The 14,871-nt window shown below is 49.6% G+C and overlaps 1 protein-coding gene and 1 long non-coding RNA gene across 4 annotated transcripts in view; both read left to right on the top strand.

Moving 5' to 3' along the window:
* The first annotated feature begins 2,316 nt into the window (after positions 1–2,316).
* LOC123858412 (uncharacterized) lies at positions 2,317–6,944 on the top strand. The gene is made up of 3 exons (XR_006794156.2): positions 2,317–2,764; positions 4,551–4,857; positions 6,556–6,944. It is a non-coding gene; the product is annotated as an uncharacterized LOC123858412 (long non-coding RNA).
* Positions 6,945–12,003: 5,059 nt separating this feature from the next.
* The window catches only part of AZIN2 (antizyme inhibitor 2), a 43,002-nt gene continuing 40,134 nt past the window's right edge, over positions 12,004–14,871 (top strand). The window contains exons 1-3 of one of the 3 annotated variants that reach the window (XM_064589516.1): positions 12,004–12,506; positions 12,630–12,773; positions 14,543–14,637. In XM_064589516.1, the coding sequence (XP_064445586.1) occupies positions 14,607–14,637 (31 nt within the window). In that variant the 5' untranslated portion in view covers positions 12,004–12,506; positions 12,630–12,773; positions 14,543–14,606. Of the gene's footprint in view, positions 12,507–12,629; positions 12,774–14,542; positions 14,638–14,871 lie in introns of those variants that run through there. The other 2 variants (XM_064589513.1, XM_064589517.1) reach the window with 2 other exon arrangements.

Raw genomic sequence — 14,871 nt, 5'->3', positions numbered from 1 at the left:
TGCTCGTGCGCTTTCTCTCTCTCTCTCAAATAAATAAATAAAATAAAAAAGAAAGAAGTGACCACGAGGCTTTCCTTTTACTCTTGCCTTTCGGTGATCAAGGTTTTCCATAATTTAATGTTTAAAAAGTTACCATTTATGGAGCAAGCCTTTATAGCGGGCCTGTGTTCAGCTCTCTCTATACACTCTCACTGAGTCAGTACAATCCTCCTGCTCTGTCAGAACTGTCACGATCTCTACTTTCTGGTTGGGAAACCTGAGTCCCAACCTGACTGGTTGGCTTGCCTGAAATCATACAGTTAGCGAAAGCTCCCATCACATAGCATTTTCTTTTGTGATGAATTAGTGTTTTCCACAAATACTTGATGTCCCTCCCTATTGATATCCTTGCTCTCTTAAACTTAGGCCAGAGCATATGACTTGCTTTGGCCAGTGAAATATGAGCAGAAGTAACACGCATGCTGCGTCCGGGTAGAAGCTTTCAAGAGCTGGTACAGGACTCACATACTCTCTTTTCCCTGCCTCGGCAGTTTTAGAAGCCTGTGGTGAGATGGAGCATTTATCAGCCCAGGTCTCTGACAGCCGACCTTGAGCAGAGACCACATCTCTGAAGTTGATGCTTCAGATGAGCATCAACTATGAGCAAGGAATTTATTTTGTTGTTTTAAGCTCCTGGGATGTTCCCGGTTGTTTCTTACCATAGCAAAACCTAGCCCGTCTTGACCAATCTCTCCCTCATGTGGCGTCAGAATGGAGAGGCTAGCCATGGGGGCCAAGACCCACTTACCTTAAGCTCTGAGTCCCGCTTACCTATGCGGACCAAACCCCTCCCACCTGCCACAATGCACCCCTTCTTCTGCCCCCTTCCTGGCTTCACAACCCCACCTGACCTGGCACCCACTTCCCAATTTGTGTAACACACTTCCTGCTCTTGCCACTCAGACCACAACGCTGAGATGTGGTTTTCTAAAAAACTGGCTAAGCCCGAGCCATCTGAAGAGACTTTCAGCTACTGTTTTGAGGTCACTGTGGCCAAATGCTGATTTCCATATAAGCTGCCAGTATTCCAAGAAGATGTTAGCGGTGACAAATACACACTTTGTTGGGAAATGCTGCACCCTGGGCACTGCCTGTGAGGAAATCTTTGCAGAATGAACCAGAAGTTCTGTTGGAAAACGATGATACAGAACAGAGGGCACTGGGTTGGAAGTGCTCCTAGAACAACATTTATTGAGCACCTACTGTGCCTGGCAATCAGAACTCTGCTGTCCCTGTGTCAGGGAACTCAGATGAGACAGACAAGTATGAGCAGAGGGTGATGATGATACAGCACGATAAATGAGGCTGGCTGCCTCGTCTAGTCATTTATTCATCTAAAGTGTATGTATTGAGTTCTCCTGATATGGTAGGGACTGGGCATTAATTGCAAACCAGACAAGGACCATCTTTGCCCTCCCAAAGTTTGTAGTCTAACAGGCCGAGAGAAATAGACACAGAGTGCTAAGGGAGCATCTAGCCGAGGCAAATAACCTCCTCGGGGGTGGGGGTGTGGTTCTAGGATAACTTTATTAAGAACATGACTCCAGAAGAGAGTCCTGAAGGATGAGCAGGAAGGAGGCAGCAAAGAAGGGGGAAGGGCATTCCAGGCAGAGGGAACCCTTGAAGCAAAGACCTGGAAGCATGAATCAGCTTAGCACATTTGCTAAGTGCAAACAGTTTAGTCTGACTAAAGCAGAGAGTTTAAACTAAAGAGGAACAACAGAGAAGGCGAGAGCCCAGGCTAACAGGGGCGACATCTCAAAGGGTCTTGGATGCTGGCTTTCGGTGCTTGGACTTAACCTGAAGACAGAAGGAGCCCTTGCAAGAGTTTTGAGCTGGAGTGTTTATTAGTTAGGAAACAGGCTGAGGTACAGTAACAAAAACACTAAACTAACAGTGGCTTAAACAAGATAGACGTTTACTTCTTGCTTATGTAAAAATGCAGATAGGCAAGCCAGAGTGGGCATGGTGGCTCCACAATGGTGAGGGACCCTGGTTCCTTCTGGTTTGTTGCTTTGACATCTTATACAACACACGGCTTCCTTCTTGCGGTCCAAGAGGGCACCTCCGGCTCCCACCATCAATTCTGCATTTCAGGCAGCAGGCAAAAGCACGAGGGATGTGGCAGACTTACCCCTTCCCTGGAAAGGCATAACCCAGGACTTGCCCACATCACTTTCATTCACATTGTACCACCCAGAATTCAGTCGCATGGCCTTGGCTAGCGACTGGGCTGCTGGGAAATGTAGTTTCTATTCTGGGCAGACATGTGTTTGGCTAAAAGGCAGAGGCTCTATTACTAAAGGAAGGATGGAGGCTGGGAAACAACCAGCTGTCTTCAACAGGGAGCGACGATCCTCTTTGCCTTTTGGAAAGATCTCTCTGGGAAAGGGAGAAGGAGGAAGGTCTGGATGGCAAGGGACCAGGGCCAAGGAAATCATCCAAGTGAGAGCTACCGAGGCCTGAACCGAGGCAGAGACATCTGCAGTGGAGGAAGTGGACAGAGGCTTAGGAGAGAGTTGGAGGTTGAACGGACCAGGACACAGGGACCAACTGTACTTAGACACACATCTAATTCACTGTACTTAGCACAGGGCTGTGACCAGCATATAGTAAGTGCTTATGAGAGCGTGAATGTACGAGGTGAGAGCAGGAGCCAAGGACAACAAGAGTAATAATAAAGGCTCCTGGAACTAACTTGACAGAGGAATATCAACACTTAAAGGTAAATATCAAATAATTTTTTTTTTCTTTTAGAAAAATAACTGCTACCCACTGGTCCTCCAGCTGGTTCTGAAACTTTCAGTCATTTTAGTTATTAATGCAGTCTCTTCTTTTGGGCATTAACTTGGTCTTTCTAATGCCTCCCTCCTCCTTCCTTCCTTCCTTCCCTCCCTCTTTCCTCTTCCTTTTCCTCCCCTTCCTCCTCCTCTTTCTTCTCTCTCACTCCTTCCTCCTTTCTTTATCCTTTTTTTTTGCCTATTTTCAAATATTAATCTCGTACTGGACTCCAAGTCCCAGCAGACAGGACTTGTGGTGAGAGGGGAGGTGGTCATGGTCTGCCCTCTCCTCTCTGCCCTCTGGTGGGGAGGAATAGAAGGAAAACTTAGGTGTCCCCTGCTGACCCTTGGCGGGCCCCTTCTTCACAGCTTGTAAGGGGGCTGATTTCCTGTCATCACAGCTGCTCAGCTCATTGTCTATAGACATGGAGTGGGGGGCTGGGCCCTGCACAGGCCATGCTGAGAAAGGACTCGGTGCCAAAGTGCTCTCCTCCGCTGGTGGCCTCAGGCTCACCACTTTGCCCCCAGCAGGCCTGCTGTGCCCATCACATCTACCCTGTGTGGCCCCAATCCCGGAGCCTATGGACAAGGTCTCTCAGAAAGCTTACTCTATAGACACTCCTTCTCACCCACTGGCCACCCAGTCACACCCTCGGCCTTCTCTCTCGGGTGCCCTTTGCCCTACTTCAGTTAGCACCGAGGCGGGTCAGAAGTACAGGGGCTTCAGCTGACACCCACGGGAATGTGAGGCCATTCCCCCCATTGGCACCCCAAACTTGAAGAATACTTCTCTGGACTCTGCTCCACTTGTCCTGTGCTGTGTACTAGACCACCCCGAACTTCGTGGCATAAACAACCACGAATTTTACCATCCTCGCAGATTCTGTGGGCCAGGAATTTGAAAGGATGCAGGGGGCATGGCTGGACTCTGATGGAGGTAGGCAGCCTCCGAGATGCCTCCCAGGACTCATGCCCTTGTGTGTTCGTCCACTCTCACTCTGTATCAAGGTGGGTCTCTGTGGCCAGTCAAATATGGCAGAAGGGATCATATGTCACTTTTGAGGCTAGGTTATAAAAGATATTGTGGTTTCTGCCTTTCTGTCTTTTGGATCCCTTGGGGGGAAGCCAGCTGCCGTGTCATTAGGACACTCACCCATGGAGAGGCCAGCCTGGAGAGGAAGAGAGGCCTCCCACCAGTGGCCATGTGAGGGAGCTTGGACGTGGCCATGGCTCCTCTGGCCCTAGGGAAAGTCTAAGACTTTTGCAGCCCTTGGCTGACAGGCAGACTGCGACTCTGTGAGACAGCATGAGCCAGAACCACCCAGGTATGCCGCTCTCAGATTCCCGGCTGTCAGAAACTGTGGCAGAGGATAACTGTTTATTGTTTGAAGTTGTTACACTTTGGAGTCATTTGTTATGCGGCATTAGGTAGCTGATACACTGCTCCAGGATGTCTGTGCCCTGAGCTGAGAGGACTCAAATGGTGGGGGGCTGGGATCTCTTGGAGGCTGCTTCATTCGGGTGGCTGGAGCCTTAGCTGGGATGGCTCAAAGGCTCTGTCGGCCTTGTCACCTGGAGGGTTGGCATGTGGCCTGTCCACGTGGCGTGGCTTCTCATGGCATAGTAGCTGGGCCATGAGAAGAAGTGTCTGTAGAGTAAGCTTTCTGAGAGATCTTTTGGCCTTGCCTCCAAGTCAAGCAGGGTAATTTTCACTGTATTCTGTCGTCACAGGTGAGTCACCAAGGCCAGTCCAGATTCCAGAGGATGGGATTTAACTGGTTCTCTTGATGGAGGAGTGATAAGGTCACATTGCAGAAGAACAAGTGGGATGGGAGATATGATGGCCATCCTTGCAAAATACAGCTGGGGCCCTGCCTCAGGGGAGGAGCCAGTCCATTGGTCTGCCCCTCAGGAGAGAGGGATATGTGGCTTTTTACTGGCAACACGCCTCCAACACCCTTGGAAGAGTGCTGGTTCTGCTGAAGTGGTGCTTCCTATCAAGCCCTGGGAGGAGCCAGTCATCCTCTGAGCTTGGAAGGTAGAGCAGTGCATGCCTTTTCTTCTCAACTCTGGATTCTGGGGCTCATTTCCCTTTCTGGATAAACAAGGAAGGTCCCAGTGGGCACCTTCTCCCACCAAGGCCCACCACCCTCTCCCTACCAGCTACAGTGCTAACCAGTTTCCCTCATTCAGTTCTGTACTCATCTACTAGTTGAGAATTAGGACTTCCTGCTTTTGCAGAGCAGGAAGTAATCTGACCAAGGTCACATAGCCGGAAGTGGTAGAGCAGGGACTTGGCCCCCTGACCCCAAAGTCCAGGCTCTAGGGCCCTGGGATTCCAGAAAGCCTACGGGGCATCGGCCATCGGAGCCTTAGCCCTGGTCTCCTCGGGGCCTTGCTGAGGGCAAGGCCAGTGTGAGCAGTGTGAGGGGGAGGGGATGGACTCTGCCAGAGGGTTTGGGCTAGTTGTCAGGTGTGCTGTTGGGTGAAAGGGCAGGAGAAACAAGTAAAGGAATAATCCATTTTTACCTTCTTTTCAGGCCTGTCCCCAGTTAGTGAGTTTTCCAGGGGCCAGAGGGTGACCTCCAGGGTGACAGCCTTGGACTCACTACCCCTCTGCATTTTTTTTTTTAAGATTTTATTTATTTATTTGAGAGAGAGAGAATGAGAAAGAGAGCACATGAGAGGGGGGAGGGTCCGAGGGAGAAGCAGACTCTCTGCCGAGCAGGGAGCCCGATGCGGGACTCGATCCCGGGACTCCAGGATCATGACCTGAGCCGAAGGCAGTCGCTTAACCAACTGAGCCACCCAGGTGCCCTACCCCTCTGCATTTGTAGGACTGAAACCCCCTCTCTGTCCTGGAGCCTCTGGTCGGAGAGCCCTCTGAGCTCCTGGGACCCATGGATGCTGGGTCTCGGAGTGATTTCCGGCCCCAGTGAACATGTCTCTGGCCAGTGTCCAGCTTGCCTGGCCCCTCCTTTCCCTGTGACCCCTACTTCCCATCCTGCCACACCTCCAGATCCCAGAATGGGACAGTTCCCAGCGCTTACTGCCTGCCAGACACTGAACTCATGTTGCGGATCCAGAAATAAGTGAGATACAGCCTCTGTCCTTGAGCAGGTCACAGTCTAGCGGGAGGAGAAACGTGAAGTGTTAACTGCCCGGTGTCAGGTCAAGGGCACGTTGAATAAGGGTAGGCATCACAAAGGTGAGAGGTGCAAACTCAATGATAAAAAGCAACAACATGGATGAATCTCTGGATCATCATGCAGAACAAAAGAGTCCAGACTGTATGATCCCATCTTTATAAAGCTCTAGGCCAGGTTTATAAAGAGATATAAGTAAGATCAGTAGTCGCTTGGGGGTGGGGGTGGGGTGGCTGGGACGAGGCAGGAGGTGATGGATGTCCTGCAGTGTTCTGAGGATGAGGAATAGTCTGAGGTGGTGAAAATGTTCTAAACCTTGATAGGAGTGTGGGTCACCTGAGAATATTTGCTTGTTAAAGGGGAGCGGTTCGCCTAAGATCTGTGAGTTTCATCATGTGTAGATTATACCTGTGGTGGGCAACATTCAAAATAGCCCCGGGGACCCTTGCCTCCTGGTGTGCATGCCCTAGTGCAAACCCTGTCCCCTAGATGGCAGAAGGGATGGTGAGTCCCTGCTGAGATTGGGGTATAAAAGACTTTGCTGTTCCATCTTAGTCTCTCTCTCTCTCTCTCACGGCTTGTTCTGGAAGAGGCCATGTGCTGAGCATCTCTATGGAGAAGGGCGTGTGGCAGAGGAATTGAGGGCTCCTGCCAAGAGCGATGTGCGCGAGCTTACGGTAAGGGCGTCCCTCCGTCCCAGTTAAAGCCTTCGGGTGTCTGCAGCCCTGGCTCGCTGCTTGACCACAAACTCATGAGAGACTCTGAACTAAGCTGCCTCCCGATTCTGCCTCTCAGAAGTTGTGTGGGATAATAAATGCTTATTGCTTTAAACCACGACGCTTTGGGAGTTATTTGTTCTGCAGCTATAAATGATGAATACGGTATTTCAATAAACTAAACATGTGAGGAAAACAGCTTCTACGTGCTCTTGGCCCAGCTGGCTTTCCCGGGGACTTTCAAGCGCTTTCTGTGACTCAGACTTCTGGGCTCAGTCTCCGGAACAGGGAGATGAGTGGCCTGGAGCTCTGTCTAGACATCAGGAGTTGGCGTCTTCAGCATAGCTACAGCTTCTACCCACCCACCGCACCAGCCCCGAAACACCTGCACCCAGCGCCCCGCCCCCCACACCTGCCATGGGGAGAAGACCCCAGAACTGCTCCTCCATCCCCCTCCCACACGCCGGCCTCATGCCCAGGTGTACCTGCAGGAATCCACACAGGGCTCTGAAGCTAATCACAGCTCCTATTTTTGGAACACTTTTTGTGTGTCAGGTGATATGCAAAGTGCCTGGCGTGCATCTTTTAATTTACTCTTCCCACCATATTAGGTATTTCTAAACCCATTTTACAGCCGAAAAAACTGAGCTTGCCGCCCTGAAGCCAGCTGCCCGGGTCCTAGAGCTACTAGGGTGTGGCTGCTCTAGACTTCAATCCAGATTTGTCTAGTTCCCCTCGCTGAGAGGCCGGGAAGCAGCAAACCCCAGACCTGAAAATATTTTTCTTATCTACTCCCTGTGAGAAAAAACCCACGTGCATTCTTCTGTCAGAGAAAAGGCCACAATCTCAGTCCAGATTCCCCAGGGCAATGATATAAAGAGACGGGGGCGATGGTGATATCCCAGCGCTGAGAATCTCAGAGATCACAGGAGTCGCAGAGGGAACTGAGATCCAGAGAGGGAAGCGACTTTTCCAAGGACTCCAGCCCTGTGCTCTCTGTACGGCACTGTCCTGTCTCTGCCAGACAGAGGGGAATGGTCACCGTGTGGGAGAAGCGTAATAGGGTAAAGGAGGGCTTTGGGGGAGGGGAATGAGAGAGAAAGGGAAGCCAAAGGTAACAATGGCAAAATTGAGGTCTGCTAACTTTGTCTTGGGTCAACCCCGCAATGGCTAGGGGCTCTGTGAATCAGCATCACAGATGGTCCCATTGAGAGCCTCGGAAGCCCCAGAGGACATCACAGAACAGCTCTGAGAACGTGCGTGGCTTGTGGCAGGACCTGCTGAAAAGCACTGTGTTACTCATTTGCTCTGACATTAGATTGCCCTATTCATTCATTCATTCATTCATTCATTCATTCATTCATTCCATGAGTATTTGTTGACCGTCTGCTATCTGCTCAGTACTGTTTTAGGAGCATGGGATATTTTAGTGAACACAAGATCCTCGTCCTTATGAAGTTCACCATACATAGACAATATATAAATTCCAACATATCTTGGAAAGTGAAAAGTGCTGTAAAAGAAGAAAAAGTAAAGAGGGGGTAGGACCTGAGAGTGAAGTCAAAACAGTGCATATGGAGGGGGCGGGTTGACATCTTTATAAGGTGGATTGCGTCGGCCTCCCTGAGGAAGTTTCTTTTGATCGAAGACTTGAAGGAGGTGAGGTGTGCCATATCCAAGTGAGCCCCACGGACAGCTGGACAAAGCACATTCCTGGCAAAATACACACTGATATACTAGGGGTAAAGGGAAATTAGGTCTGCAACTTACTCTCACACAATTCAGAAAAAAATAAATTATACGGACACGTAGGTACAGATACACAATATGCATGTGTATGGACACATATATAAATATACATGAGAAAAAAATGATACAAATAGTGTTAAAATGTTAATATTTGGGGAGTCTGGGTGAAGGGTATGTACTATTTTTAGAATTTTTCTGTATGAATTTTTAAAATAAAATATTGTTTTAAAGGATTTATATTCTTTTTTGGGGGGGGTTTCATTTTATTTATTTGGGTGGCTCTGGACCCAGACCCGGCCAGTCAGAGGCAGAGCCGAGGAGACAGTCCTGGGGTCCAGGGCTGGTGGTGGGGTAAGAGCCCGCCTGAGGAGGAAACCAGTCCCGAGGAAGGCAGAGCCGAGACCTGACGCGAAGTCTGCATCTGAAGTTTTACCCTCCAGTGACTTCGGTACGTGAGGCAAAAAGAAATTCCCTTTCTGTTTGAGCCAGATTTTTTCTTAGTCGCAACAAAAAATGTGTTGACTGCTCCCAAGTGTCGGGGACAGCCTCTCTGAGGAAAGGACGTTTACGCAGGGACCTGGAGGATGAGCAGCCGTGGCGCAGGTGAAGAGGTGGGGAAAATGTTCCAGGCCAAGGGACCTGCGAGCGGGAAGGCCCCAGGAAAGGAAAGGGCAAAGCAGGTTGGAGGAGCTATGGGACAGTGGGCATGGTGGGGGCAGGGAGAGTGAGGAGCTGGGTCCCTCACGGAGGGCATCACAGGCGTTTTCAAGGGTCCAGGACTTGATCCCATTAGCAACCAGGATAGTCTGGCAGTGTTTGAAATAGGGACTGACTTAATTTGCATTTTGACATTATTTGCATTTTAATAACACTCTGGGGGCTGTGTGGGGCCTAGATTGACAGGAGGGAAGAGTAGCACAGGGGATTACTTGGAAAATTATTGCAGACCTCCAGGCTAGAGATGATGGGCACGACTCAGAGTTGGGGCAGTGGGCAGGACAGAGACTGGATGGCTTTGGGGGCACCTAGTCTCCCAAGATGGCCCCAATGAACCAGCTTCATCCCACATTGAATCTGGGTCAGCTCGGTGACCCATTTTAGCCAATAGAATGCAGAGGAAGTGACACTGTGCCTTTCAAGGGCAGGAGGCCTGGTGTCCATGTCATTAAGGACGCTGCTATGTGACCTCTGTGAAGGAGCCTGCCCAAAGGACCCAGAGTCTCTCTCAGACTCCAGGAGGGACTAGAAGCCTCTGGCTCCCTCTAGAGTGGATTCCATTGACCGTGGCTCTGACCTATCACCTGAGCACAGTCTCTGTGTCTCTGATTGGTGCGTTCGCTGGAGGCCTAAGGCTGTGGGGATGTTTAGTCAGCAGCGGGGGAGGGGAGCAGAGTGCCCTGAGGTACAGACATGGCTGCCTGGCTCCACTCTTCCTGGGGGTGAGTGAGCAGTTTTCCAGAGGAGAACATGACTACTACAGTAATTTAGAAAGAGGCCCAGCTTGGGTCAGGCTTGCATGACTCAGTGCTCAGCACATGGGCCTCGGTCCCAATTTCTTGGGGAATGGAATGGAATTCCACCACCCACCCCCTCACACTGGGCTGACTCTCCCTGAGCCCCTGACCGCTGCTGGGTGTCCCTCAGCCCAGGTCCCCAGACAAACCTCCCTGTGGGGCTGCTTCTCCCACTCTGCCCCAGCAATGTCCTTCTGATACATTTCTGGATTTTCTCCTCTGGCCCCCTGCACCCCTGACTCAGGGTAATAATACTAACTGCTACCACTTAGGATGCATTTGTGAATGTATGTGCCAGGCACTAGGCAAAAGCTTTTACACACTCGTGAATTCCTTACACCAGTTCTAGGAAGTAGGCATTCTTGTGCCCATTTCACAGATGAATAAAGGGGGTATTCACATAGGATAAGTAAGTTTGCCAAGGTCACCCAGCCAGGAGATGGACTGACGCTTATCCACCCCCGAAATGTGTTCTCTTGTTATCCAGAGACGGTACAGCCGTTCAGCCCGGGTTGGGTTTTGCCCCATCCTACCTCTCAGGATGAGAACCTGATGCTCTTCTTTCAAGAGTACTCAGCTTTGACCTCTTTGCCGGCCGTGCTTCAATTTCGTTGAAGCAGGGGTTCTCAAAGTGTGGTCCCTGGGCCAGTAGCCTCAGCAGGCCCCGGGAACTTGTCAGAAATGCATACTGTCGGGCCCATCGCAGACTTGCCGAATCTGAAACTCCGGGGCGAGGCCCAGACATTTGTTCGAACAAGGCCTCCAGGTAATCGTGATGTGCATCCATCTGAGAGCTACCGGAGAAGGCGGGGGAGGCCACAGCCTTTTCCGTCCCCTCCCAGTGGCTCCAGGGACAGCAGCTGGAGAAAGGGAGAATTTTCAGCCGAGTAGTTTTTATTTGGCTGTTATTGTTTTCCTATCACATTGGTCAGAAATGACTCAGGTCCGGCTTGAGAGAGGGTGTGTGAATTCCTTAATTGTCACACACTATTACTATTTTTTCACATTTGTGTTCAGCCTAAAAGAGAGTGAAAATAAACGTAAAGAGATCCAAACTACCAAATTCAGCCTCTCAACACCTTGTCTGTCTAGGGAAGGGGTGTGACAATAATCCCATCTTCAGTCAACACACTCGAGCTTCTGTGTCAGGGGACACAGACACCTCACTAATAACTAGAATTCTGGGTTCCCAGGGTTAGGGTCCAAAGTCTGCTCCCACATGACCCAGGGCTACACTGTTCCAATTTCCTCACTGTACAGCCTTGAGTTGGAGTCAGGCTCTGCCATCTGTCAGCTGTGTGGTCTTGGGAAAATCACTTGGCCTCTCTGGGCCTCAGATTCCTCCACCCATGAAATGAGAGTAATAATTCTCACCTTGCAGACTTGTGGTGAGGTTGGAGGAAATGTATGTAGCCTGGTGGTGCCACACACACGCTATGTGACCTTGAGGAGTTTAGCATCTCCTGCATGTCACCTCCCCCCTACTACCAACAAGCATACACCGTATAGGGCGGCTGCGAGGTTAGGGGTTATAACCATCTTACCACAAGGCCTCGTGAGGGCAAGTACTCTGGCAATGTCAGCTATTATTGTCATTAAGCGCATAATACCATGCCCGGGGCCTAGAAGATGCTCAATCCATGGCGGCTACTGGTATTATGCATTTCCATCCTCAACTTGAAGACAGCTCTGACCTTACTTCCAGCTTCTGCTTCCTTGCTTCAGAGTCTCCATCGCACTGATGCCTCCTGGGAGTTTGCAGTTCGTGCCCTTTCTGCCAGTTCATCTTGTGTCTGACTCTCAGTTTCAGCCTCTCTTGGGTCTCCTGTTGTTTGCTCTTGGCCTGGTCTTTGCCTTCTTTGTTCTGGCTTCCTGCCCCATTCCCGGGGCCACTTTCATAGGCATCAAATTTGCCAGACCAGAGTTGTTAAGTCCCAGCTCTGTTACTCACTAGCCGTGTGACCTTAGACAAAGGATTTAACCCCAATTTTCTCATCTGTAACACGGAACTAATAGGGGCGCCTGGGTGGCTCAGTCAGTTAAGCGTCTGCCTTCGGCTCAGATCATGATCTCAGTGTCCTGGGATCCAGTCCACTTGGCTCCCTGTTCAGTGGGGAACCTGCTTCTCCTTCTCCTTCTGCCTCTCCCCTTGCTCCTCCTCCCTGCCCATGTTCTCTCTCTTGCTCTGCTCTCTCTCTCTTAAGTAAATAAAATATTTTCTTAAAAAATATTTTATTTATTTATTTTTTCAGGAGAGAGAGAGAGAGGGAGAAAGAGTGAGAGAGCGAGTATGGGGGGAGGGGCAGAGGGAGAAGCCGACTCCCCGCTGAGCAAGGAGCCCCATGCGTGACTCGATGCCAGGACCCTGGGATCATGACCTGAGCCAAAGGCAGACGCTCAACCAACTGAGCCACCCAGGCGTCCCGCTTTGTGAGTTTTGACCTTTTATTTTCCTCAGCCAAGCCTAAACTGAGCCGATGTCCAATCCCGTGAAGCACTGGGAAGCCTGAATGAAATGATGAACCAGAAAGTATTTTGTAAACTCTCCAGTTCTCTACACACGTAAGGCATTTATATTTTTGTGGTGGTTGTGACTGTAATTATGATTGGTTTAGGAAGAATGGGTTGAAATTGCCTGACACGATCCTGGCCAGAGATGAGAGGCTCTTTGTTCTGCTTCAGCAGCGTGTTTCTGAGGGCTGTGCATGGGTAAGAGCGGTACCGGAGACTGTCAGGAGAGGAGTCACCAGCCTCTGGTCTGGATGCCAGCAGGATGACTGCGTGACTTTTGTTGAGCTGGGGCCCAAACGCTCAGGCACCGGTTGGCAGGTAAGCATAAAGACTGAATTGGGACGGATGGGTTTAAATCTGGGCTCCCCCTTTACTTGCTATGTAACCCTGGGCAGGTTACCGAACTTCTCTGAGTTTCAGATTCTTCATCTCTAAAATGGGAACAATTATAGCCCCTATGACATAGGGTTGTCATGGAGATTCAGTGACATCACATACCCAGGAGGGAAAAAGATAAATCTGTATGCAGTGCAGCGTTACAGATTTTTCTGCTCTGACTACTAACCCTTGACAAATTACAAATGTACAGAGTAGATTCAGGCTTGTTCCTTCTTACCTTTTTTGATTCATTCAGTAAGAATACTGAATGGGCCCCACTATGCACTTAACTATGTACCAGGTGATGAAAAAAGCTAGTGAGGTGGACTTAGACCATGGCATCCAAGCTAGCTCAAAAAATAATTAAAAAAAATAGAGCCAGTTTTTTTGAGTGCCCCTACTCTTCTCTTACTGTCATCTTTTTCTTGAGGGCTCCCTTTGAGGTTTCTGCCATAGCTATGTCGGTCTACCCCCTCCTAATCAGTAGATGTTTAGTCTCAGGAAGACCTCAGTCATAATTCATATTATGGTGCAAATGACTACAAATCTCTCAAAGCATGGACCTGCCAGGACCTGCAATGACCCATCCTGTAAAGCGGACTGCCCCTGAAAGGGTGCTCCTATGCATAGAAAGCAAGAAGTTACCAGGCAGAAGGGCCTAGAGAATTCATTCAGTCTGAACCCTCTCAGTTCACAGTGGGGAAACCAAGCCAGGCAGAGGGAACCTTGGTCGAAGCAGGATGACCCAACCAAGGACACCCAGCGGTCATGTGGCCAGGCTGAGTGGGGAGCAGAAAATGGATCTTCCGTACTCTCAAGGTCTACACCATATATATGCTAAACACCTTCCGATTAGGTTGCGCACAATGCCCTAGGGAGATACTGAGGCAGGACAAGAAGTGCCTCGGGCTTCCAAGAAGCCTACAGCCCGACAGAGAACATAAATACATATGTTAGACTAAAGAGCTCTTTGGCCCCACGGATTTGAAATGCTGCCCCCATTACCTATCAAATTCTCCAATATGCATGAGATTATTCTAGATTCTGTTGTTTTACTGCCGTCTCTTTCTGCAGAGCACCATGATGTTTTAAAGACCATAGCTTTATAAAAAAAATTTTTTTTTTAAAGATTTTATTTATTTGACAGAGAGAGGCGCAGCGAAAGAGGGAACACAAGCAGGGGGAGCAGGAGAGGGAGAAGCAGGCTTCCCATGGAGCAGGGAGCCCGATGTGGGACTCGATCCCAGGACCCTGGGATCATGACCTGAGCCGAAGGCAGACGCTTAACGACTGAGCCACCCAGGCGCCCCTAAAATATTTTGATATCTGGTCGAAGAAATCCTCTTTCTTTCTTCTTCTTTTTTTTTTTTTCAAAGATGTCTTAGCTATTCATGTACAATCACTGTTTCAGATGAACTTTTGGATTAGCTTTTGAGTAACACACGTACTGAATCTTCTTCAGCCAGGCACTGGGCACTCTGAGGAGTCAGGCACTCAGTTCCTGCCCTTGGGAGCTCACAAAATAGCTGGGAAGTGTAACCAAACAAGAGGTGTAAAGCAACAACAGGAATCTCATGCTCTGGGTAACAAGAGCCAAATGAGTGAGGAGTCCACACAGATATATCCGCTGTGAGTTCCATTGTCCCTCCAGGCTAGGAAAGTCATGGGATGCTCGACAGGGAAGGTGACATTATACTGTACTTCAATAGGTGAGCAGGAGGAGTTTGTCAGCTGTAGAAGAGAAAAAATGCTTTGAGTTGAGGAAGTCAGAGAATGCACCTTGGAGGAGACATTTTATTTGAAGGTGAGTAGGAGTTTGCCCCATTCAGAAGGTGGGATGAAGGGAAAGATTGCCCTGAGCTGGGAAAGTCACATCTCTGAAGACATTTTAGCTGGGTTTTGAGTTGGAGGAATCAGAGAAGATGCTGGGAGAGGTAATTAAATAAGAAGGATTTTATTAGAAAAGTAACAGAAGGAGATGACATTTGACATGGGCTTTGAGGGATGGAATGAGCAGATCACCAGAGTAGAGGTGAGA

The sequence above is a fragment of the Mirounga angustirostris genome, unplaced genomic scaffold (genome assembly GCF_029215605.1).
Source record: "Mirounga angustirostris isolate CCGP_5_RB_7025 unplaced genomic scaffold, mMirAng1.0.hap1 SCAF_4, whole genome shotgun sequence".
Classification (NCBI taxonomy): Eukaryota; Metazoa; Chordata; class Mammalia; order Carnivora; family Phocidae; genus Mirounga; species Mirounga angustirostris.
Note: the sequence above shows the minus strand (reverse complement) of the source record. Positions and strands in the feature narration are given on the sequence as shown.